Here is a 25312-nt window from a genome sequence, read left to right as displayed (position 1 = left end):
GAAGGGAGTCGGGGATCGATCGCAGTTCCGGGGACCGGGCAGGTTGGAAGGCGTTCGCTCGCCTTTCCTGCCGCACGGAAGGTCCCTCCCTGTCTTCTTCTGGTTTTGGTTTGTTTTTTTTATTTTTTAGTCAGCCGAGAGGAGTTGGAAGCAAAGAGGACCGTGGCTGTTTTTTGCATAATAGGTAGCAACTCAATTCAGCCTCTGCTGTATAAAGTTTTTGACACGTGACTTCAATATGATTATTAATTACTGTTAGTTTACTTGTGCCTCGGTTGGGCGGTGTGGCTTTGCAGACCCTCCGTGCACAGAAAGTCACTTGAAGCTGAGCCAGAGCCCGTTGCCAGGTTCGTGTTGGAGGCTGGCTGGCTGTGCCTGCCTGTTGAACAGAAACAGGAGAAATGGCAGCTGCTCCCCCGCGATGGACTCGGGCTGTGGAAGGCTCACTCTCTGCAGGGCTGTGTCATACACACACCTGGGAATGCCCTCGTCCCTACCAAAACTGTGCAACTGCAAAGCGGACGGCATGCAGCTCCTGTTAATGTTTATTTGCCAGTGTTTTGGGGGTTTTGTGCAGCTCTGAACCAGGGGATGGCAGCGTGCAAAGCCACCTTCCCCCAAAAATTAAAACAGCACGCGTGTGCCATTTTCAGTGTCGCTAGAAAGAGGGAGCAGCAATATTCTTAATTTCCTGCCCCAGTATGAGCAGTGCTGGTGCTTCTGGGGATCCCGTGACCAGCCCGTGTCCTGGCAACGGGCGTGTTTGGATCCCTGCCTCTTCCTCTCCATGCAGGAACGGTGGGGGGATGCAGGCAGGAATCCCGAGTGAAATCCTGGTGTGGGGCTGCTGAAGAGCAAAGCACTGGGTTTCAGCTCTGGGGGAGAGAAGTGCACTGGCTAAAAATCCCTGTTCTGCAGTCCTTGGTACGCCCGAGTGCTTCCCTGGAGCTGCTGGTGTGTAAAGCAGTGCGTGAATAACTTCAGGGGCTGCGTGCTTCCTGCCCTGTTCCCTCTCTGGAGCTGTGCAGGGCATAAAGTCCAGTTCCAGACCGGTCCCTTCCCTTTTCCCTTTGCCTGGAGCTGTGCACGCAGAGTGGCGTGGGCTGACGAGAGCTGGGAGGGGGTCAGATTCACGGGCAGGTGTTGTTCCTTTCTGCCCTTTCTCAGGGACACAGCGCTTGGAGCAAAGCTCTGCGTGTTGTTCCCACAGTGCTGGGGATAGCACAGCCTGGGGGGGCTTCGGGCTGCCACTGCCAGGTCACTGAAGAGTTAATTCTTGTATGGGAGGGGAGCAGCTTCGGCAGTGAAGATGGAATACCCTACAGGGATACAGAATACAGGCCCGGAATTCCTGCACTTGCTGGCTGCACAGTGCCGCTGTAGCCAGGGAGAATTGCGGTTTTACCATGGCAAATCCAGCTGCAGTTTGCTGCTGGATTGCCGTGGTGCTGCAGGTGGCACCTGCAGCCACTGCCTGAAAGAGGAGATGCCACTCACTCCGTCGGGTGGTCCCGTCGTTTGGGGTTTTTGGGAGGGTTTGGTGTTGGTAGCAGTTTCTCAGATGGTGGGAGGCCCAGGTTCAAAGCGGGGCTGTCAACCTGGTGTCCCCTGAGCTGTGGGCTTGTGTCCCATCTTGGGCAGAAGGGCTTGGGGAGGGAGAGAAGTGAGCGTGGCTCTGGCAGGGGTGGGAGCTCCTGGGTTGCGTAATTGACGCTGGGTTGTGGTGCCGCTGCCAATCCTGTTCTTTGGACCTGCATTTTGAATGCAGCTCTGCCAGTAAAGGTCCCCTTCCAAGCCCTCGTGTTTTCCTGCAGGGGTTTTGCATTGGCTGCTGTTTTTTCAGGCAGGTGCTGCCAGCTGAACGCGTGGGATTTGACAGGTCTGTAGTGGAGTGTGTGCTCTCCGAGGAGTTTACTTTCACCAGTTAGAGTTCATGTGCTCTTAGGTGTATTTATGGTACAGTCATGACACAGTATAAATAAATCACAGAAGGTAACTGGATAATGGGACAGAACTTTTTATGGTTTTAAGAAAACAAGAAGCATTTTGCTTTAAAAAATAAATTTAAAAATCACACCCCCAAAACACAAGCAAACAAAAAAGCCCCACCAAACCCACACATCTGCAATATAAATCCTTGGCATGTTTTAGTTTAGGGGATGCCTGTCTTTTTCTTTAGTCTGGAAAACTTGAGGTGTAGTTTACTGGTTGTAAAAGTTAGAAATTAAGATTTTTTTTCACAGTCTTGCTGTTGGAAGTAGAATAAGTCAACTTTCCTGTTTTGTAATCTTTTATTTGTGTTGAGTAATGCATATCATTCACTTAGTCCCGTGTCTCAGTCATTAATGTGTACCCCTGAAACAATTGATACCCCACCTAAATGAGCCCAGAGACAAACAGATGAGAGGTGCTGGGGGCTGTTTATTTAGAGCTGGAGCTGCACATTCCTTCTTTGCTGTTTGCCCATCCTTGGGGCGCTGGACAGCTGAGGTTTGCATCCAGTGTGGCTGTTTTCTGCCAGTGGCAGGACTTTATTTTGCCGTTGGTGACAACCTTCCCCTCCATCCTGAGGAGCTATAAATAGAGCTTAGCAGGATATCCTTCCCAGTGCTTCTCCAGCAGTCACTGGTCTCAGGGTCCCCAGCGAGGCTCCACGTGCACAGAAAAGGAGAAGGACACAACTACCATTGTCTGGCTGCAGTCTCCCTCCTCTGCTCCGAACTTGTTTCCAGGATCACTGGAAGCTGTGGCGTTCTGGTAGGGATTCCTGGGAAGAAGCAGTGGGACGAGCAGCTTTCCAGGAGATGGGCTGGACCAAAGAGCCCCGCGCTGGTCCCAAAGCTGCGTTTCCAGAGCACATGAGGAGAAAACAGAGCTCCATTCTGTGCGCTCGCATGATGTCATTTTCACATCAGTATCTTTCGTGAAGATGTTCCTCCCCAGTGGCTCAGGATTTGTGAATGGTCTTTCTAGGCCACAGAAGCAGCTTAGTTGATGAAGTGCTGTTGAGCTTCATTGCCTGGGGGTCGTATCTGGTCACAATCAAATCTCACTTTATTTTCCGAAGAATGCAGCCTGACAGCTCTGCATGTTACGGTGTTCTCTTACCTTCAGCAGCACCTAACACTCCCTGTGCTTCACAGCTGGTGGTCAAGCATTTCAAACTTGCATTGATCCTCTGAGATACAGCTCAGCAACAGATCCTTCTCCTTCCCTTGAGGAAGAACGGGGGCCTGAAGAGGAAAGCAAGGAAAATGTATAGAGCTGACAGAATTCCTTTTAGAGGTCTGGTCATGCATTAACAAGAAAGGTGTTTTGTTAACAAAATAGTGCAGTATCTGTGCTTGTTGGTCGTGTCCTCCACGAGCCCTTTGTACAGGAACAAGTAACTGCAGTTAGGTCTGTAAGTCTCTGGTGGTTGGCTGGGTTGGGTGCTTTCTGAATGCATGAATAAAATACATTCCAAAAGACAGTGAATGAACGTGGAGCCTGCTTTGGGAAGGGTTGGTGGGCACCTAAGGCGTGTTGGAATGGCTGAGGGTGTGTTAGACTGCTCTGGGAACTGGAGAAGGGGAGGTTGGATGAGGTGTCCTGACAATGACCTGTGTGCTTGATATCCACTGATCACTAACCACCGGCTGGTTCAGTAGCTCGTGCTCCTCTGTGTGCAGCTGCTGTGCTCTGGGTTTGCTTAGTGAGTGTATAAAATGGGCTCAGAGCTCTTTGTTTGTAAATAAAGACACCTTTTTATGGCACAGACGCTTGAGCAGCAGGGCAAAGCCAAGGAAGTCAGTTCAAGTTTTAAAAGGTACTTTTACTGTGTTACCTCACTTAAAACAGTTAGACTTCAGATCACACGTCAAGCTGGTAAATTTTAAAGTAGCAAAAGTTTTTTACTTCAAAACCCCCTGGTTCTCAGGTTTCCATGTAAAATAAACCATCAAAGGGCATTAATTACAGAATGAGAGAAATTAATAATTTGCTGATTATAAGACTGAGAAGTAAAGGCCATCAGCACCCTGTTCCTTGTGCCATTACCTGCACCTGATGGGGCCCCTGGGCTGGAGCAGGAGCACAGTGGGAGCTGGAAGGGCTCTTTTCACTCTGCCCAGTGTGGAGCTCCTGTATTTCACACTCACTCTGTGCTTGGTGTCCCTTTTGCTGTCCTGCTGTGGTTTAAGAGCATTTTTAGCCTGAAATTGAGCAGGTGAATTTTCTGCATCCCTGGCTTCATAGATACTTTACCGTGTACTTCTGTCCTGCTGGCACAAGCACCCAGAAATGTTCTTAAACCCATATTTTGTACTGTGGATCGAGTTTAATGCCCTTTAACACTTCTGCTTCTGTTGTATCAACATCCTGTAAACAGGCAGTTAGGGGCAGTAAAAGCAGAAAGTCATTTCTAGCAGGTCACAGCATTCCAGGCACAGGTTCCTGTTGTGAGGCAGGACTTTGGAAACCTCTCAGGCTGTAAATTTTCTTTGCTTTTGTCACTTTTTTGTAAATAGCGCATAAGTTTTCACGTCCAAGTTGTTCCTTGAGCTGATCGTGGTGTCCTTTGAGAAACTGGATGTATTATTGTGAAACAGCCCTCTAAAAATAGTGGTTGGGTGATTGGTTTGGGAAATGTGTGTGAAAGAACATCCAGGTCTAAATGAACGAATGCAACTGGAAATACCTGGCTGTCTTGTGAGCAGCTCCCCCTTCCAACAGGGAGAAGCCACGAGGAACTAGGAAGGGAGCTTAATTTTAGCTGTAGCCATCTCTAAAACATGGTGTTGACACATGTAACATACCGAGAATGACATAAAAATTGACTAAATAGTTATTTGGTGTTCTGAGATCTTAGGCAATTTCAAAAAGAAGAGCAAAATTTTGAGGTAAAGTTACAAGAGATGGTGGGAGGGGGTGAGAAGTGCAGGATAGATAGATAGATATGGACATTCATGTACATGTGCCTTATTTCTCCCTTTCTCCCTGGCAGTTTTTGTCCTGCTTGGGATACTTTTAAGACATTTCTTTTTATTATTTTGCTGCACTCGTTTCTTGTCACCTTGGGCCGTGCTCTGAGCTCTCCCAATTTCCTTGGGGTCTCTCCTTGTGTTCCTGAAACACAAACATCAAAGCAGTGCTTCCACACCAGCTCCTTTGTTCTTTTTCTGTGGGACTGGATCCTTTCCTGGAGGAACCAGTTGCTCCTTCATGGGTAAAGGAGGGGATATGGAATGCCTGTTGTAATGCTGGCTCTTTTTCTTCCTCCCCCATCTCAGTTTTTGAGCCTTCTGCTGGTTTGTTTGTGGGTGTTGGGGTTTGGATTTTTCCCCCCCTTTCATTACCTCTTCAAACAGATTTTCCTGAGTTTTAATAATAGCACTGACTTTGTTCATCAAGAGTCTCTGCGCTTAATTCTAAAGCACTTAAGTCTAAACTGAAAACAAGATTTTTTAAAAAGCCCATATCAGCTCACAGACCCCTCTCTCCTTCTGTGTTTTATTTGGCAGTTTTTATTTGTCCATACTGTGATTTCTCAGCAAGCAGTGATGTTAGCTGAAGTATCTCTTACAGCTGAAATGGCTTTAAAACCCCAACGTTCTGGCACAAGAACTTGCATTTTGTGGGGATGAATAATGAAAAGTCATGGTCTTGTGTTGGTGTTGGAAAAGGCACGTGTCTACCACTGTCTGCAAGGACAGTTTTTCTTCTGTCCTGTCTCCTGGAATAGGAGTCAAATTAAGAAAGTAAATACAAAACAAGAAAGTGAATTTCCTACTCTTGGTGTTTTCTAGATGTAAGGCTTCCTTTTGTACTGCTCAAAGCCCTGTTAACTCTTTCCTTTTCTCTGAGTGTGTGGCCATTTTTTTATCTCCTTCATTGATTTTTTTTTTTCCTTAACTCAGACAGTGGATAAATCTGTGTAAGTTGGTCACTTCACCAGTATCTTGAAACTTTAATTAATAACATTAAGAGACCAAGTTTTAAATGACATCTTACTTTCCATTACACTGACAAATGAAGACACTTTGATTCTCCTACTTTGCTGTGTGGCAAATAATGGATGACATTTTTTACTCACATTCAAGGGCTCAATTTTTTCTTTATGATGAAGACAAAAAGGAAATTATGTAACACAAACCATTTTTTTCTGTGATTTGTGAGGAATATTTCAAGATAAAACCAATTTTGTGTGTATGCTCAGCTTTCTTTGTCCATCTCTGTGTGCAGTTGTGGTTTCCCTCAGTTTCTGGAGTGTGGAGCTAATGCTTATTTTCACTTATGGCCAATGTCACCTATAAAGATGACACATAACTACTATATACTTCATATAAACCTCTATAAACTTCATATAATATCTATAACTTCTGCAAAGGTTCTCCCTGGGGAGTGAACTTTTCCCCTGGGAGCCTTTTGGAGGGTAAGGCAGCCAAGTGTGCAGAGAGTTAAAGCCTTTCTTTTCAGCAGTAACCTGGTGGATGCTGCTTTCCTTGGCTGTGTGAGACAGCCAGCAGCATGGCCACGCACAGTGTGGGATGGCAGGAATCAAATCAGCCACCTGAAATGTTGCTTTTGCTTAATTGCTGAACTTCAGAGTGCATTTTTAATGTTTGTTTTCTCTGTTTAGCTCTTCTCACTGATGGAGATGAAACCTCCTATTTCCCGAGCAAAGATGATTCTCATCACAAAAGCTGCCATTAAAGCTATTAAGGTAAAGTACAACAAAACAAAAATGAAACTGTAACAGCAGCAATGTTTTAGTATATTTCACTTGTAAGTAAATACTCAGGATTTCCCAATCTCAGCTTTGGGGATGGTTTATTCTAGTTGCTGTTAAGGCTGTTGTCTAGAAACAAGTGGGTGGTGAATATCATCCCTTGATTTTGGACCTGGAGCAAAATGCCAGCTTGATTTTTTTTTTGAGTCGTTGCTTTTTCATGCAACACCCACTCGAGTGTTGTGATTTTGTGTAACAAAACCAAATATTGCAGGATGCAACTGCACCTTAACATGTGAAACCAGTGTGGATTGCAGAGAAAATAAATCCAGAAAGCTTTCACTGATACTTGGCAAGCTCTGTGCCTTGTGTGCACACTGACACACTTCTGACTTGTGTCTGGGTTTCCCCATGGAATATTTTTCTGTTTGGGAACTTTCTCCTTTTTGGAATGTGACTGCAATGTTCTGTAGCCTTTCTGAAATGGTAGTAAGCACAAAGAGTTAAAATGTTTCTAAAATGATGTGCTGCTGCTGAGGAGATGATAAATGGATGTATTTATTTTCCAGCTCTACAAGCATGTTGTCCAGATTGTGGAGAAGTTTATCAAAAAGGTAAAAAGTAAAAAAAAAAAAAGAAATTTATTGATATGCTTTGCTAGATATTGCTAATAATGCTAGTAAATGTTGTGATAAGGCACAAAATGATGACACAGACACTGCTGCTCTCGAGGGGAACAAAAAGGAAGAAGAAGAAGAACTTTATTTTCTGACTCCAACATTTATAGTTTTCTAAAGGTGACAGTGGATTGGAGGGGGACAGGGCCACCTCTCCAATGCCACTGGACAGACTAAGGGTCCATCAATTCTCTCCACCTCCATGAAAGAATACAAAACATAGGTTATTTACAGAGCTGTGTGTGAGAAAGTTTGTTGAAAGAATACAAACATCAGAAGGTTTAACAAAGTCTTACAAAATCAAGGCAACAAGTAAATAACCAGAAAGGCTTCTGTTACTTAGGGATTGAGGGAGGAAATTCTGGTTCTGGTTCTGGTTAGGTTCCACATTGTAGTTTTCCATAATACATTTAGGAGGGGAGCAGAGCAGTAAATTGTGGGATTTCCCACCTTCCCTCCACAGCAGCTGGGGAGGAACCCGGAGCTGCTGAGCTCGGAATGAATCATCGCTAGGACAATAGATGCTTGCAGAGCATGAGTGCTCATGCCTGCCTGGGCTGGCAGAAGAAGGGGCTGGGGCAGAGCAGTGTCTGAGCCCCGGGCTGCTGTGCAGGAGGCTCTGAGGGGCTGCTGTGAGGCTCTGAGGGGCTGTTCCCCCCAGGCTGACGTGGGGTCTCCGTGCTGTTTGCAGTGCAAGCCGGAGTACAAAGTGCCGGGCTTGTACGTCATCGACTCCATCGTGCGGCAGTCCCGGCACCAGTTCGGAACCGACAAGGACGTCTTTGGGCCAAGGTTCTCTAAGAACATTACTGCCACATTCCAGTACTTGTACCTGTGTCCATCTGAAGACAAGGTAGGACGAGCCCTCCACGTGTTGCTGTGCACTGGTGGGCGCTGCCTTGGTGCTTGCACTCCGGGGGTTCTCTCTGACCCTGGTGGTGACTGCTGCTGAGGGTTGTCAAATGACAGCTAAATGCAAATTCAAGTTTAAAATGTATTTTGCCTGACCTCTTCAGTGTTGTTTTGCCTGTGCAGACACTTCAGCACTGCGTGTTAGTGTGCCAAAAGTTCTTCTTGAGGCTCCTTCAGAGCTTCCTTTGGAAGGCAGTGTCTGCCACAACAAGAAAGCATTGCAGGAGAAGCTTTGGTTTTCTAGGCAGAGACTGTTCTGTTCAGAAATGTTTTCTAGGAAAATCATCATGTTGATTTCTTCAGTCTTTTCCAGTTCAATACTTGAGTTTTGTTGATGCTCAACACTGTCAGGGCTGGTCTAAGGCCTCGTTTTTCTTAGTTCTGCTGTACTTTTTAGTAGAGCAGAGGCTCAGAAAGTGGTGTGAATTCCTGATGGTCCAGAGAAGATGGTTTTTGTGACCTCTGTCAGAACAGTTTTGAGACTCCCCAGAACAGTGTGTTTTAGAAGCTGCCAGTTGGTTTCCAGAAAATGAGCTACTCCCTTTCTCCTTGTAAGGGTGAAATACTCCTTTTCTACCTGAGTTCCTCTCCAACTCTCTAAATAAGCTCCTGAAAGGCTTTGATGCTCTGCAGTTTTCTAATGTGGAACATTGAGGCCTTCAGGCATTGAATCTGATATTTAGGAGCTCCTGGGTTGCTAGCCTGTGAAACAGGGCAGTCCCTTCTCCTTTCTGTTTCTGCATTAGCATTTTGTTCATCTGAGTGAATGAGACTGTCCATCTCCTTCATGGAACTACTTGAAATAGGGAATATTGTTATTTAAAACACACTTGCTTTGATGAAGTTCTAGTTCCTAAAAAAAAAAAACCAAAATACCCTGATCTGCAGATTCTCAACAACTGTGGGGGATATCTGAAGAGGGTAATGGTACTTTTTTATTTTTAAACAGCCTTTCTGTAAAATTAATGTGACTGAAAACGAGAGTATTACATTTACCCATTTTTTGGCCTTTGTATCATTTTCAAGTTCTCTGGAGAGACAGAATACCCAAAGCAAAAAAATGTTAACTGTTTTTCAGACCAAAATGCTACTTAAAAATAGACATTTCAGGTTTCTCTGTAATGGATGCTATTTTAGCAAACATTTTGTAAAATTCTTTAATCACTTAGAGGTGGATTTACATGGGTGTATATAAGTGAGTCACAGTGAAAGAACAGAATCAATTCATTTGAACTAAAAGGTACTTAAAGCTTACATGTGTGCAAGTGAATGACTAAGTCTGCAGAAAGGACAGCAATACAACGTGTGTTCTGCCTTCTACCTGCTTGCATGTTGCAGCTGAAGCAGCACAACTACTGAGACATTTTTGTTTGAATGCTGGGCTGAAGAAGGACAGGCCAATTTCCAGCTTGTTCTTGGAAGCTGCATTGTTCTTCACGTCAAAAAAAAAAAAAAATAGAGCTTAAAATAACAGCTGACAATCAGAGATTCTAAATTAATCCTGCAGTGATCAGTGAGGATGTGGTTCACTTGCTTTCTCATTTTTTGGGTAAGGATGGAGGTGCAGTTTCTGGCCTCAACATAGAATTAGGGGTAGTACCAAGCAAGGAGCCCTCAATCTGACTTAAGAGTGTTGTGGTAGCATTTTCTGGTCTAACTGTCCCTCTCTTCTGAAGGCTTTCCAGCTCATTTTCCTTTTCTCTTTTTGGTCACATGGGCTGATTGTTTCATCCCTGTGTAGACGTGGGGCTGAAATGATGATGTCCTGGATTGTACATCTCACCAGAAGAGTTTTAGGGAAATGTCACAGATTGCTTTGACAGTAAAATAAGTTGGCAGTTTTTATCTTTGCCAGTTCAAAGGTGTTGCTGCCCTCTGTGGTGACCCAGGGTTTGTTAAGTTGGTGTGATTATGTCAAGTGCTGTTCAGTCCTTCTCTGCATACAGAAGGTAAAATGGTGACTTAAGAAGGCTGGATTCAGCATTGGTGCTTCCTTTTGTTTCAACAGAGTAAAATAGTTCGTGTCCTGAACCTCTGGCAGAAAAATGGAGTATTTAAAATTGAAATAATTCAGCCTCTCTTGGATATGGCAGCAGGAACCAGTGCCACTGCACCCATGGCAGAGAATGCTACTAACAATGAAGGTAGGAATGACATTTCAACTTCTGCTCTCAAAGGGCAAATGGCAACAGTTTGTTTGCTTTCAGCACAAACTGCCTGCTCTTAGTTCCAGCAGTGACATAGCAGTAAAGTCAGCTTTGTCACAATGAGCAGCCAAACTCATTTTAAATAAGTACTGATATTGTATTCAGAAATTACCAGCGTGTGAATACTGACTTGGGGAGTATATTAAATGTTTATCATGTATATATGCATGTATATGTATATATATACAGGTGACTGTGGTGTGCCCTCTTAAACAGATACTCTTTTTTCTTTTGCTTTGGAATGTTTTTATGTGATTTCTCAATTTTATGATTCTGATGTCATTTTTTAATGCCAGAATCCAGGTAAGTAAGTGGGATCTTAGATGTTAAAGAGCTTCATCTTCCTTTCAGTCAGCTTAGTAGCTGAAAGCAGCAGCTGTCAGTGTCTGTGCAGCCCTGGAAGTCTTGGGCTGGTGTTCCACACCCAGGTTCTGAAAGAGAACGTTTGTGCCTGGGATTTTGCACGGGCTGCTGGCTGAGAAGCACGGCCCTGCAGAGCCCAGCAGTGCCAGCCTGCCCACAGTGCCTGCACTGACCTATTTAGTGCCACAGCAAAGCTGGGAGCCAGGTTCCAGGGAATATGCATTCCACAATTCCTTCTTTCTCCAGAGAGCAGCTTTTTGGCTCTGCACTCGTGTTTCACACTGAGCTGTGGTAACCTCCTTATTTACTGTGCTCACGGAGTAGGACTGGGAAAATGGAGTGGAGGGAGTGAGGTGTGGTGAGAGACAGCAAAACAATGAAATCATCTCCAGCTGTGTTCAGGGAAGTGTATCCCATTAAAGGGTTTCTAAACCTGGCAGGGCCAGGGAATGAATGCCTTGGCATCCGAGCCTGGGGGCAGAATGGTGGCTGTACAGTTGAATTTTGGGACAGGTGAGGGGCACTGCCTGGCCAGCTCTGTGTCTCCTCAGTAGTGGTGAACAGGTTGGCTGCCTTCTACAGAGATCTTCAGTGAGGTTATTCACATGCACCAGAGGGGGTAATTTGGCCCTGCAATAAATATGCTAATGAATAATAATAATAATAATAAATATATTAATGCATCATGTGAAGTAGAGTCTGTTTCACCCATAAAGACAGAGAGAAATGCAAATTTTCTCCCTTGAGCAAGCAAATATCCTGCTGAATGCATTCAGGAAATAATTGGGGAGTCATTTTATATTTAAAAACAACATATACCTTTTTTGCTTTATTTTTATGTTGCATTGCACTTCTGGGAAAGTATTATTCAACACATTTACCTATGCTTGCTGCCTGTCAACACTGGAGTTATTTGAACTGCAAACAGAGGAAGGGCTTTAAAGGAGCTGCTATTGCAAGGCAAACATGTTTGCTTAGTGTTTCAAACTAAATATTTCTGTCTGTAGAGGTTTTTTTTAACTCACTGCTGTTACAGGTTTATTATGTCCATTAAAACAGATCTAGTGAACAATAGTTACTCACAGTATGTAGGAATTGATGGGATTATTGCTAATTTACTTGGTATTGGCAAGGTGTTTATTAAAAAAGGTGTTGTAAGGCAGAGAGAATGGGAGCACTAATAGCATGTCTTAAATTGTGATCTCACAATTGTGAGTCTTTTCCTGGAAAAATGAGTAAATATCATTTTCCTGGTGGGAGGATTTATCCGTCAGCTGCCGGTGTGGCATGTGCAAAAGGGACATGTGAACAAACTTTGTGTCAAAGAAAACTACCTCTGAAGTAATCCTTAAAAACCTTTAATTATTGCCAGACTTCTCTGCAAAGGTTCAGTTACTGGTGGAAAATACTGATAGAAACTCAGCTGCTCTTCCAGTGAGCCTTGAGGTTGATCCAGAAGGATGAGTCCAGGTCTGTGAAAGCAGAACCACCACTTTCAGGGTATTGAAGTTCACTGCTTAATGCTGTTTGAGTGGTGAGAGCTTTTCTAAACCCGCTCAGCTACAGACATGGGGCTGGGAGCTAAAATTCCATGTGGGACCAGCTTTGCTGTCTCAGTGCAGGTGTGAGCAGTGAGCGGAGCGGTTCATGGCAGAACCAACAGAAAATGCAGCTGTGGTGCTGCAAATAGGCCCTTTTGGGATAAATAGGGGGGTGCAGGCAGCAGACACTTGTTGTGGGGAGCAAGAGGGACCTTGTGGAGTCACACAGCCCTTCCTGTGTTCCTGCAAACCCCCAGGCTCGCCGCCCCCTCCGGCCAAGGTTCCCTCGGAGCCGCCGCAAGCGACCGCGAACTCGGTGCCCGCCGTGCCGCAGCTGCCCAGCTCCGATGCCTTTGCAGCTGTAGCCCAGCTGTTCCAGACAACACAAGGACAGCAGGTAACCTGCTCACTGATCCCCTTCAGTTCCCGGGGGAAATGAGGGGGAAATGGTGGGATTGATAGCAAAAGAGCTTGCCGAAGGTCTTCAGCGGGATAGGGTATTTGAATTCTTCCATCCAGTAGTTGTGATATTTGATGATACTCAGTTTTGTGTCCCTAAGTAATTAGTTAGGAATTGATGCAGCAACAGGGTTTCTGGAGCAGGTGGAGTATCTCAAAGAAAATGAGGAATTTTATTGTTCAGTCCATTTAAATGTGTGCTGTGTTGAAGGGCCTGAACAACGTTGGGATCTGCTGAACTTTGTCACCAAAGTATTTAAAAAGGGACTCGTGGTCCTGCTGTAAATGCTCCACAGTTCAGGCAGGTTGTTGCTGTGTTCGTCCCCTGCCACAATCTGTATTGACATCAAATTTTTATTCTACTAACTCTAAATTTTTATCCTATTAACTCTTTCAATACTTGGTGTTCATATGAGGACATTGACTTCATACTGTCTCACGTTTCTGTAGCTCCAGCAAATCCTGCAGACCTTCCAGCAGCCTCAGAAGCCCCAGTCACCGGTCATAGACAACACTGTGATGGCTCAGGTTCAAGCTATTACTGCTCAGCTGAAAACCACAGCAGCACAGCCCCCAGAGCAGAAAGCTGCTTTCACAGCACCTGAGCAGAAAACATCATTTGACAAAGTAGGTCTTGGTTTGCATTTTCTGAAGCTGAAGAAATCTGGTTTTGGACCGTTTTTATTTTGTGTTGGAATCTAGATTTCTATTTTTCCGCAATTCTAACCTTGCCTTTAGTTTCAGAGCTTACATCAGTTGTATGAATGTGATAATAAAGATATTTTGGCTGCCAGTTGAGTAAGATACAGAAAAAATAGTTGTCCTGATGTGGTTTCTTTCAGAAGCTGCTAGATCGGTTTGACTACGATGATGAACCAGAAGCTGTGGAAGACTCAAAGAAAGAAGATTCAGCTCCTTCCCCTTCAGTGTCTCAGCCAGCTTTGTAAGTTCTGTGTCATAATAAAACTAAAAAATCTTTGTCCTAAAACGTTTTTAGGTTAGAAATTAGATTAAAATTCCAAGTTCAGTTTAACTGCTACACTGTTAAGAGGTTTTGGTGGGGTGATTTTTGTGTCTCGATTTTGGTGAGCTGGTTTTGCCTCATTGGTGGAGGACTTTGTTCTGTAGAGAAAAGCTCAGTTTTGGTTGCAAGATGAGTTCCATGTTTTTATAGTACATCTGAAGGTGTCAGGGCATCACTGATCAGCTGGATTGCTTTACTGGCTGGGGAAAAGCTGCTGTTCCAAACGTTGTGATAGTTTATGGTATTCAAGAGATGAAAATTTACTTTACAGTTTTATGTTGGCAAACACTCCGTCCCCACACAAGCAAGCTCAGGCTCCTGTTTTCCTTTTGCTATGCATTATGATAAATTCTGGAATGACATGACCACATCCCAGTTTTTTCCACAGGACCTCTCTCTCATTCAGTGCACAGGCTGGATGGTGCTCAATGCCGGGGTTAGTCCATATTTCTTTTTTCCCTGCTTCAGTATGTGGCCCCATGTCTTACTCTCTGTATCTGCATCTAAACCCTGCTCTCAAAACCAGAACTACTAACTCTGTCATCAGCTTTCTGACTGTGTCTCTCACCTTGAGCACTTTATGTCCACGAGTAGTAGCTCATTTAAGATTCTCTGAAGGAAATGGATAATATTTGCCTTAGAATGCAGACGGAGCTCTGGAGTACAGAAAGATGAGGTAGGTCACAGGCACTGCTTGTGTCTGCCCAGCTGGAGGCTTGTGGGCATGTTTATGTTCTGTAGGCAGTGCCTCACAGCTGGCAAGGTGTCCCTGAGGGTGGCATTCCAGTGTTCCCCGTCTGGGGCACGCAGGCTTGGTAATTCTCTCTGTAAAATACTGATCTGTCCAGAATCTTCTTCAGACACTGCAAAGTTCCATTTCCCGTCACCAGCAAATTCCTTTATCCCCCTGAAATCCTGCTGAGTTTCTTGCACAGGCTGCATCCTGCAAGCAGGTCCTGTTACCTGCACAGACCTCCAGAATTCCCTGAGCACTGTCCATTCTGTGTGTTGAATCAGGAAGTGGTGGGCATCCCTGTAATAATCCTCGTGTGATACCCACCCCCTTCTACTCTGCCCTATTTCCTCCCAAACCAAAGTGTTTTCTTGCAGCAAAATACAGCCAGTTTCTTTTCCTCCAGGAGAAAAGCATTGCTTCTTTTGTTCCCAAAGGAGGAACTGCAAAGGAAGAGAATGAGCCCAAGGCAGAAAACCTTCCTGAAATGTTTCTGTAGGCTGAGATCTTCAGCAAGCTCATATAACTACAGGGGCGAGAGAGGCTCTAACCTTTGTGTAGCATTTCTGCAAATGTGAATGGACTGCTCTTAGAGTGGAGAAAAGATCAGGAAGCCACGCTTTCTTGCTTTTCTTTTTTTGTTGGAAACAGGATCATAGCAAAGATAATTGTTCTGTCTAAAATAACAGCAGGAATGTGTAAATGTGCGTAGAAATCTGTAAAATAAAGACAAGTCTGTGCATCTGCTGACTTGTCTCACCAAAACATTCCTGGTTTTAGTGGGTTTCCAGGAGAAGGCATGCAGCAGCCAGTATTCCCTCAGCTCCCAAACATGGATCCTTTTCAGCAGCGGATGATGGGAATGCAGCAGGATCCGATGCGGCACCAGGTAACCTCAGGCTTTTCCCTTGTCCCCCTGTTGTGTTTTCCATCCTTTGCTGTTTTCTTTGGTGCAGCAGGAAGGAAGTGATTTTCCTGCTGGTGAAGAGTGAATGTGGCTTAGCCCTCCATCCTCCCAAAGAAACATATTTTTGTGTCTGTCCCAGTCAGGCTTTGAAGGACAAGATTGTCACTTCTACGCCCAAATGCTTGGCCTGCTTCATCTTTCCCCCATCTTTTGTTGTGACTTCTGAGCAGACATAAAGCTTTACTTGAGCCTGCTGGGAAAGCAAATGTAATTCCTTCTCCTAGCTGGAATTGTGTGTTTTTTCTTCTCCCAAGGTGCCGCTTCCTCCGAATGGGCAGATGCCAGGCTTTGGTCTCCTGCCTACCCCCCAGTTCCCACCCATGGCTCAGCCAGTGATGCCTCCAGCAGCACCAGTGCAGCCAACTTTCCAGTCTCCCTTCCCAGTCCAGGCTGAACCACACCTGCAGAAACCCCACCAGCAGGTGAGCAGCCCTTGCAGTGAACAGACCTGAGATATGCTCTCAAACATATCTTTCCCAAATGTATGTGGATTGTCCTGGAGCAGAAGTGTCAGGATGACCAGGACACAGCTGGCTATGAGGGGAGACATCCTTGTCCTTGACATCCAATTGTCTCTGCTCTGCTGGGAGACAAGTGGAGAGCTCCAGGACTTAGGCATTTCCTGTCTCCTAATTCAGGCTTAAAGTAGTTTCTTCTAACATCTTGGAGAAAAGTTGCAGCAGGTCTCACTTTGCCTGAGATTTTGATGATGGAGCATGATCCACTGACTGATCTTAAGGAATAGAATCATACTCTGTGGAGATGCAGGTGTTGCTGAAATGGGCTGAAATGTGGAAAACCAATAATATGCAAATTGAAAATGGGAATTGTGTAAATTATTTCTATGGTGCCTTTTCAGTGGGTGTGTTAAGTACATACAGTACTGGACCCTATCCCTGCAGAGTGAAGCTTTTGAGTCACATTACTCTTTAATTTCACACATTTGAATATTCAGTATATTTTCAGTGCTGTTAATTTAGTCTGAGCATAAAAAGAAATAAATTTCTTGTCCTGCTCACCCATAACACCTGTCAATTTCACGTTTTAGGACATGGAAGTGGAACAGCCACCCATTCAGGAGGGAAAACGGCATGTTTCTGACAGTAGGAAATCAAGGTCTAGATCTGCGTCAAGGTAAATGAGTGAAAGTTCTTTTAGTGCAGGAATGAAAAGCAGATTAATGAACCTCTGAAGTCATCTCCCTTCTAGGGAAAATATGATGTCTGTAAGTTCTCTCTCACTGGGAGAGAGCAACTTCATGCCTTTCAGTCCAGAGTAAATTTTAGGGTGCAGAATGTGATAGTTTAATTTGCTTGTGCTCTAAAAACACTTTTCTTATGAAAACATGTGTGAATTGTGACTCTGTGTGCCACTGGTCCCTGTGTCACATCCCAGCTGACCAAGCAGCTCTGGCTCCACTCTCTGCTTAGCTGCCAGTCTTGTTCACCAAGCTCCACATGATTTCTCTGAAGGCCTTCCACACCTGGAGTGGTTTAGAACTTGAACACGATGCAAAATCCAATTACAGTGGCAGAATTTATTTGTAATCATTTTTAGCCATTTCTTTGTAAAAGCAATAAACGCTTTCCTCGTTGACGCAGTTATAACTTTCCCTGTGTTGAAGTGGACACAGTTTTGATGGTCAGCCTCAGGACAAAATTAGCACACGATGAGGAAAGGGAAAGGAGTCAGCTACTGCAGTAATGGATGTGTTCTGTGGGCGTTCCGTAACCGAGGCTGCGTGTCCGTGTCGGGGTGCCGGGCTCTGAGCACCGCCGCTCCGGTTCCCACAGGTCCCCCAAGAGGAGACGCTCGCGGTCGGGCTCGCGCTCGCGCCGCTCCCGGCACCGCCGCTCCCGCTCGCGCTCCCGCGACCGGCGCCGGCGCTCGCCCAAGTCCCGCTCCCAGGAGCGGCGCGAGCGCGAGCGGGAGAAGGAGCGCCGCTCCAAGGGGCTGCCCCAGATCAAGGCAGAGACTGTCAGTGGTGAGTTCTTGCTCCTCTCTTGCTCCTCTCTTGCTCTTCTCTTGCTCTTCTCTTGCTCCTCTCTTTCTCCTCTCTTTCTCCTCTCTTTCTCCTCGCTTTCTCCTCTCTTGCTCCTCTCTTACTCCTCTCTTGCTCCTCTCTCTCCTCCTCTCTCTCCTCTCCCCTCCCTTCCCCTCCTCTCCTCTCCCCTCTCTTCTTCCCTCCCCTCCCCTCTCTTCTTCCCTTCCCTAATGCCCGGTATTTTCACGGTTTCTGCGTTCCCTGGGTTTAAAGCTGCTTCTTGTGGTTTCCGAGGCTCATCCAAACAGAACTGAAATTAACTGCCTTGTGATTCCCGGTAGGAATTTCACCACACTTCCCTGTGCTTCTTTACTCATGTTTAGCATTTCTGGAGTATCTCCCAAGTTTGAAATATTTGGGCTGTAGAATATGAAAAAGCTGAAACCCCGTGTTTTTCTTTTCCTTCCTTCAAGGCATATGAGGTGAAAGAGATTGACCAAAATGAATTTGAGTTAATTGTAAATTATTACAATTTTTCTAAGTATTCAGTCTTGTGTATCTCTCCAACCTGAAGAGGAGATTTGACCTGGAAAGCACACAGGCTGATGTTTGGATTTCTGATATAATCCTGGCTTTGCCAGTGTTTATAGACCAAACACAGTAGTTGTCTTCTGAATATTCCTTGGAAGTGTGGAATCTTCTCCAGGGTCATCAAGTAAAATAAAAACATTCTTTCTTATATGAGAGAGAAAAGAGAGGCCCTTAAGAGCCAAGACCTGGCGAGTGACGGTCCCAGGGGTGTAGAGGCCTGCAGAGCCTGGTAGCTGCTCAGTGGAATTTCCCTGGCAGTGGTGTGAGATGTGCTGCTGCCAGCACCTTTCCCACGTTCTGTCACGTTGGCTGCCAAAGTTTGCAGCTCTTTATCTCTCAGGTGGAAAACCTGGATGAGTGTTCAATGCTGCTGCAGTAATCTGCAGCCTGGGGAATACCTTGAGCTCCTTTCCTGGTTGTTACCCTGGATTCAGCATGGGATAGGAGTTGGTTATCTGTGCTGTAAGGAGCTCTGACCACCTGTGCCTAACTCTTGCTTGTAGTTTGCAGTACCACACTCTGGGTTGGACAGCTGGACAAAAGGACGACTCAGCAGGATGTGGGAAGTCTCTTGGAGGAGTTTGGCCCCATTGAGTCCATCAATGTGAGTAGAAGGGGTGCAGTGTCAGCTGCTCTGATGTGCTTGGGTGCAGAGCATCTCTGAGGCAGAGTAATTTCTGGTCCATTCCAAAGAGCTGGCCTCTCATCTCCTGTGCGTTGTGTTTTCGGTGTGGGCACTCAGATCACGTGGCTGACTTGTACACAAACAAGAAGGGAGCTGCTTTGGTTTCCTGCAGTATAAAAATGCAGAAGATTACCCCATTTTCATAAAAATCCTGCTTTCCCTGCAGGATGATGGCTGCAGGATTGCATCCCATGCTTCTGAGTTCCTTGGCTGCTTCATTTTATTTGATTATAGGATCATGGATTCTCAGCTGGTGTTCTTTTTGCTCTTCTGCCATTTTAGCCGTAAACACAGAGAACTATTGTTTTGTTTTGCTGTATTTAAGGATATTTTATATATAAATTATAGCTGTTCCAGTAACTTCAAAAATTTCATTCATTCAAACAAAAATAATTTTCTTCCTATTCCCAAATTTTGTAAAAGAGCATAGGAGTTTTTTCCTCAAATTCATTGCAAATAAAAATGATGCCAAATCTGCAGCTAGAACTGAATGTGGAGGTGCAGCTGACAGAGTGAAGGGGAATACTGTTGTGCATTCCACAAAGTAACTAATTGCCAGATGTTAGAATTTACATGAACACTATTGTTTAGCAGTTTAAAAGGATTAAATATGCAAAATTCAGCTGTATTTTAAAGTTTTGGAGGTTTTCAGAAGTTGTGGAAGTCTCAGTTCACTAGGAATGCAAATTTCCAGAAGGTACTGGCTTTCTTAGCCTCTTAAGCTAACATTTCCTCCATACTTCCACAGCCCCTTTGGAACACAGCCAATGTCCCAGCTTGCTGGAACTGAGCATTTGTGTGTGTTCACTGTTTGTTACCTGCAAAATGAACGTTTTCCCTCCAACCCCACGCAGATGATTCCGCCCAGAGGATGTGCCTACATTGTCATGGTGCACAGACAAGATGCCAACAGAGCCCTCCAGAAGCTGAGCCGAGGCAACTTCAAAGTCAACCAGAAATCCATCAAGGTACTGCTTGAGAACATCAGGCTTTCCAAAGCTGCTGTAACTACTGTCATCCTCTCATCTGTGCTGGGCTTTGGGGTATTTCAGACTTACGTGAGTTCTGGAGATGGTACTCTCCAAAATCCTGAAAAAAACGAATCAGTGCATTGGTTTTTGAGAAAGAATTATTGTTCCTGGTCTGTAGTGGGATTAGTAGAACCTTGTATCAGTTTCCTTGAAAGATTGCCAATAATTATCTGTCTAATCAACAGAAAGGGTGCCCTTTTGCTCTTTACAGGGGACTGGCACTGTGTGTTTCTTGCCTGTTATTTGTCTCCTAACAGAGTTTCATTACATATGATAATCCTACAAAGAGTACTAATAAATAAGGAAATATGCATCAATTAGTGAAGTTCTTCCTTCTGTAGAATGTCAAATTAGTGTAACACTGTCCTCCAAAGGGAAATGGAATTAATCTTGGTGGCTGGGAATCATCAGAAGAAGCTGGCTTTATACATTTTTACAGATGGTGTGCAAGAGTCAAGACAAGAAATAGGAACTGTTTACCCTCTAATGCTGTTTTGTGAGAATGAAGTATTAAATCCATTAAAATGGAAACATTTTGCTGACCACTTGTGTTTCTCCCCACCCAAGATTGCCTGGGCTCTGAATAAAGGAATAAAGCCAGACTACAAGCAGTATTGGGATGTAGAACTGGGTGTGACTTACATACCATGGGACAAAGTCAAACCTGAAGATCTTGAAAGTTTCTGTGAAGGAGGAATGCTGGACAACGAGACCCTTAGTCCAGGTACAGAGTTACTGCATGTTTTGTTTTTGAACCTGTATTTCAGGGTTTGGCCATTCTGTCCACTTTGCCCAGTTAGCTGGTGGTTAATGTATATGTGCTCTAATTGTAGCATCTCCTCATGCTGAACACACAAAAATCCGTTGTGTGTTTTACACAAAAATGTAATGAATCATGAGCATAATGTCAGTGTGTTCCTGTCCTCTCAGTGCTTTTTCACTGATCCCTCTTTTTACTTACCTGGCTTTTCCCAGGAAGTTCTGACAACAGGAGCTGTTTCTTCCATAAATTAAGTTTAAAGCTATATTTGACATTTTTGTTATTTTGCTGCAATTCTTTCTAGTTGTATTCTCCTTTTCCTTGTTTTAGACTTGAAGATGTTGGGTTTTTTAGAAATGAGTTCTCAAATGAGTGGCAAAGCTGTTGCCTTCTTGACTGAGAGCAATAGAATGAACCTGTTGAAAGCTTGTCCCAAAGAGCCTTACAGTTTTTGTCACAGATAATGTAACAGAATCCTGGGTGTGTATGAACACTGTCAGTGCAAAGGATTGTTACATGACTACTGAAAGGAACAAGTTTATTTGCTGTTTCAGTGTTTGCTTTGTTTAAATGATTTTGGAATTTTTATTGTCAGAAACAGTATAAATGCTTCTTAGCTCTGTGGTGCTTATTACCTGAGTGTTTTCAATTAGTATTTTTGTAACCATGACTAAGCATGTTTCACGTGGCACTGCTTGTCTGACCCGTGTCTGTTGGGATTTTGTTTTGGACAGAGTGGAAGGGAATTCCCAAGAAGTCTGAAAATGAAGTGGCTCAGAATGGAGGCGCAGAAGCTGCACACAATGAACCGGTGTCACCTATTCCCAAAGCTTTACCTGTCCCAATTCCTGTTCCCATGCCTGCACCAATAACAGTACCTCCTCCACAGGTGAGAGTTGTTCCAAGAAACAAACAGAAACTCGCTTTAAATAAGAATTCAGGGAGGGAGGGAATGCCATGAATGGGAACTCTGTTCTCTCAGTCACAGAGAAATTACTGCAGTAGAATCTTTGTTATAGAAGGGCTGAATTGCATCTTCAGGTTTTGTGTTTGACTTCTTTTTTTGTTGTTATTTGTTTTATTAATTAATGTTCCTCTAAAAGCTTTTCTTATTGGCAGATACTCCACTGCTTTTATATCAATAGTTCTTGTCAGTGTTAAAATAGTAGAATCCCTTACATCAGAGCTAATTTAAATTCAGAGTTTGATATAAATCAGAAATAAAGGAAAACACCAGTCACTCTAATGTGCAAACTCAGGGAGTGAGAAAGAGACAGAGGTTTTTAATTGCTCTGAAGTTGTGAGCATTCCAGTGGATCCTGACTGGAAATCCATCACGCTGGGTGCAAATGAATCCCAGGCACTGAGTGAGGAGTGTGTGGAGGTGAGTTACTGACACACATTAGTACCCGTTTAGCACAGAGGAAAATCCTTCTCTAAGTACAAAGACAGACAGGGCTGGTGCTGGTGTTTTCAGTGATGGGAGTTCCTGGAGTGCTCCTGCATCTTCTGTGCAAGTGTTCCCTTGTTGCAGAGGAATTTGAGGTCGCTGAGATGTCCTGGTGGAGCTGGACAGAGGCAGAGATCCCCACCAGGACAGAGAGTCATTGGGGTAACCCATCTTTCCCCTTCCTTTTTCCCAGGTTCCCCCCCATCCATCAGGGCCTCCCGTGGTTGGTGCACTCCAGCCCCCTGCTTTCACAGCACCTTTAGGAATCCCCCCTCCTGGATTTGCCCCCGGGGTGCCGCCGCCGCCGCCGCCTCCGTTCCTCCGGCCCGGCTTCAACCCGCTGCATTTACCTCCAGGTTTGTGGGGTGTGCTGGGCCCAGAGCTGCACGGGGGGTTGTGCAGGGGGCACTCAGGGCTCTGCTCTGCTTTTTGTAGGATTCCTTCCTCCCGGGCCACCGCCTCCCATAACTCCTCCGGTCTCTGTCCCGCACACTCCGGCGGTGAACATCCCAAACTGTAAGTGTTGGGCCCTGTGGAAGGCGGGGATCCCGCAGGGATTGCTGGCTGGTGTTCAACGTGTCCTTGCCTTGTTCCTCAGCTACAGCAGCTGGTGGGAACGAGGACACTGCGAAGGAGTCGTCTGTAGGAAATCCCATCCCAACGGTAGTTTCTGGAGGCAGAGGGAATGCTGAAAGTACTGACACTTCCAAAATCTATGGCACTGTTCCACCTCCTGTAGCACCTACCAATGTCCCTGCTCCCGTCACCCAGGCTGTTCCACTCCTTGGTAAGTTCCCTCCTGGGTAAGTTCTGCACTTCATTGGTCCCTGCATTTTAATACCATATCGGTTTGGCTACTGACTTAGAGCTCAGGGGAAAGGCAAGCACATTCTTCTCAACTTGCTGAAATTTCTGTCCTACTGTTGGCTTTGAAATCAATTTTAAAGGCTTAGTTTTACATAGAAGAAACAGTCAGTCAATATTTTTTACTGCTGGAGATGTGTTTTGTGAAGAAACAAAGCCATGATGTGTAAGTTACAAATTCAAATGCTGTCCACTTTTAACAAGTGAAGGTTTGTACAGTCTAGAAAGTGAACTTACAGCAACACATGTGTACGGCATAGGAACCAGGTTTTAGACTCACCTATTAGATATATAAAATTAATGTGCAGGGAAACTGTTTTTAGTGTATTTTTGAAATCTCTGAGGATGGGGTACATTCTTGTTATGTATGGAATAAATTGTTTTAATAGAACAGAAAACCAAAAGCTTTTATGCAGCCCTGCAATAGGACAGGTCCTGAAACCTTTGTAAGAAGATACTCTTTAAATATTACCAAATGGTTTTTTGACTAGCAAACCCAGGGTAATGGAAGTATGTTGCATAAATTACTTTTCCTAATAGGATACAGACTTGGTCAGGTTTTGAAAGGGAGTGTGAATTGTTACAGAACTCTGCTAAATGCTTATTTTATGATGGCTTGAGCCAGTGTCAAGAATTTACTCCAAAGACTTGTTACCTACAAATTTTTGAGATTACTGCATTTATGGGATTTTAGGCCTCTACATGAGAGCCTAAGAAATTAATGAAAAGCTAATTTTGTGTTAGTGGGATTCTTCCCAGAATTTTCAGTGATCACTGAAGAAAATCAGAGATTTGTCTCCCTGAGAGCTCACTGCTCTATTGGATGTGAGGGCAAAATTTTCCATCCATGACCATGATTTATGAATCCTTCATGTTGAAAACTTGACAGAAGACCCTTTCAAAACACAGAAAAGCTTAAGAAACTCTGTGGTGACACCATGGAGTCAGGGAATTTTGTTAGGAATTTCAGAAATCCACACCTTCCTGCTGAATGACACTTTCTGTAGAGGTAGCAGAGTTTTGGAGCTTCCTGGAGCATAACCTGCACTTCATACTCCAGGCCTTTGGAATGTGTGAGGCTCCTCTGCACTTTGCTGTATCTCTGCACACATAACAAAAAGCTTTTACAAAATGAAGACTGAGCTAAATTAGACACCCAGCTCAGTTCCTTGGACAGCAGCTGCTTTTTATTCTCTGAAATCCAAGGAAGCTGAATTTGAGAAACCTGGAAATCAAGAACTTGCCTTTGCTTTCGTTAACTCGTTCACTGAGTGGTTGAGGCAGATAAAGTTCTCTGTGTGGTCAGAGTGACTTGTGTCAGTGAGGGGAGGGTTTAGAACTCCCAGAGCAGTCCTGGAATATGTGTGTTTGCCTAAAAGCAGGAGCACTGGATGGTGGGGAGTGTCTAATTTCAAGAAGTTACTTATAATTAAAGGGTTATGTAAAACCCATCCTGAACATTCTGGAGTTGCGGAGCACTGTTCAGTCTGATGAAAGAGGAGAAGCAGATGATAATATTGGATGTGATTGAAGATAGAAGGGTGCTATCAGTTGTCCTTTCAGTAAGTTAGCACAAACTACAGTCTTCTTAAAAGCACTTTGACACTCTCTTGCATTGAGTGTAGCTGTGCATGTGGGAGGCCAGAGAGTGTCCTGGGAAGGATGAGGAAATGTTCTGAGTACTTGGGCAGGAAGGGGGAGCTCCTGCAGCAGGCTGGACTCAAGGGATGAAGATTGCTGGGAAGAGGCTGAGAGAGCCAAACTTCTGGCTTGGGAACACTTCTGTAATCCCTACAAAGCCAGGAGCTCTTTAATAACTTCTGTAACTTCAAAAAATGCCTCTTCTCTCTTGGTGCAGTTGTCTGTGGAGGACACATTACAAAGTAATTCTGAAGGGATTATTGCAACCTTTCAAACCTTTTCATAAGTTCTGTCTCAACTCCAATGATTTCCTTTGTGCCTCCACTGTAATTCCTTCATCCCTTCCAGCCAGGATGTGGTTGTGCTTCAGAGGAGTGATGCTTCTTGGACTTTGGGTCTGGATTTTTTGTGCTTTTTTCCTAAGCCCACCCTCAGGTTGTTGTGATTTAGTTGTGCCCTTGACCTCACTGTCAGCTGCTACCCCTTGTTGTTCATGGAAACAGAACAGTCCAGGCTGTGATGGCTCAGTGAGTGTGTGCTCAGGGAGTTTGAAATGATCTGCAGAGCAGGTATTTGTAGGCTCCTTTGACATGTGTCTGCTGCAGGAAATGACAGCTTTAAATCCTTTGGGATTGGCCCATGTGTTCCCAGCATTGAGCAAATGCTGTAGCTCTGGCTGGAAATAAACTGTAGGTGTTGTGTTTGGAATACTCA

At 44.7% G+C, this 25312-nt stretch overlaps 1 protein-coding gene across 1 annotated transcript in view; it reads left to right on the top strand.

Annotated features, from left to right (window-relative positions):
• SCAF4 (SR-related CTD associated factor 4) overlaps positions 1 to 25312 on the top strand; it is a 30045-nt gene that overhangs the window by 403 nt on the left and 4330 nt on the right. Inside the window, exons 1-21 of the mRNA XM_041420849.1 lie at positions 1 to 42; positions 2579 to 2757; positions 6620 to 6703; positions 7279 to 7323; positions 8078 to 8239; positions 10307 to 10442; positions 12667 to 12806; positions 13319 to 13495; positions 13711 to 13811; positions 14281 to 14328; positions 15406 to 15514; positions 15847 to 16014; positions 16641 to 16726; positions 17386 to 17576; positions 18671 to 18771; positions 19707 to 19820; positions 20451 to 20607; positions 21378 to 21532; positions 22287 to 22449; positions 22529 to 22609; positions 22692 to 22880. The exon at positions 1 to 42 is cut by the window's left edge and continues 403 nt beyond it. Coding sequence (XP_041276783.1) covers positions 1 to 42; positions 2579 to 2757; positions 6620 to 6703; positions 7279 to 7323; positions 8078 to 8239; positions 10307 to 10442; positions 12667 to 12806; positions 13319 to 13495; positions 13711 to 13811; positions 14281 to 14328; positions 15406 to 15514; positions 15847 to 16014; positions 16641 to 16726; positions 17386 to 17576; positions 18671 to 18771; positions 19707 to 19820; positions 20451 to 20607; positions 21378 to 21532; positions 22287 to 22449; positions 22529 to 22609; positions 22692 to 22880 — 2628 coding nt within the window. The remainder of the gene's footprint in view (positions 43 to 2578; positions 2758 to 6619; positions 6704 to 7278; positions 7324 to 8077; positions 8240 to 10306; positions 10443 to 12666; positions 12807 to 13318; positions 13496 to 13710; positions 13812 to 14280; positions 14329 to 15405; positions 15515 to 15846; positions 16015 to 16640; positions 16727 to 17385; positions 17577 to 18670; positions 18772 to 19706; positions 19821 to 20450; positions 20608 to 21377; positions 21533 to 22286; positions 22450 to 22528; positions 22610 to 22691; positions 22881 to 25312) is intronic.

The sequence above is a fragment of the Onychostruthus taczanowskii genome, unplaced genomic scaffold, assembly GCF_017590055.1.
Source record: "Onychostruthus taczanowskii isolate IOZ18803 unplaced genomic scaffold, ASM1759005v1 scaffold67, whole genome shotgun sequence".
NCBI lineage: Eukaryota > Metazoa > Chordata > Aves > Passeriformes > Passeridae > Onychostruthus > Onychostruthus taczanowskii.
The sequence above is the reverse complement of the archived record's forward strand: the minus strand, read 5'-3'. Positions and strand labels throughout refer to the sequence as shown.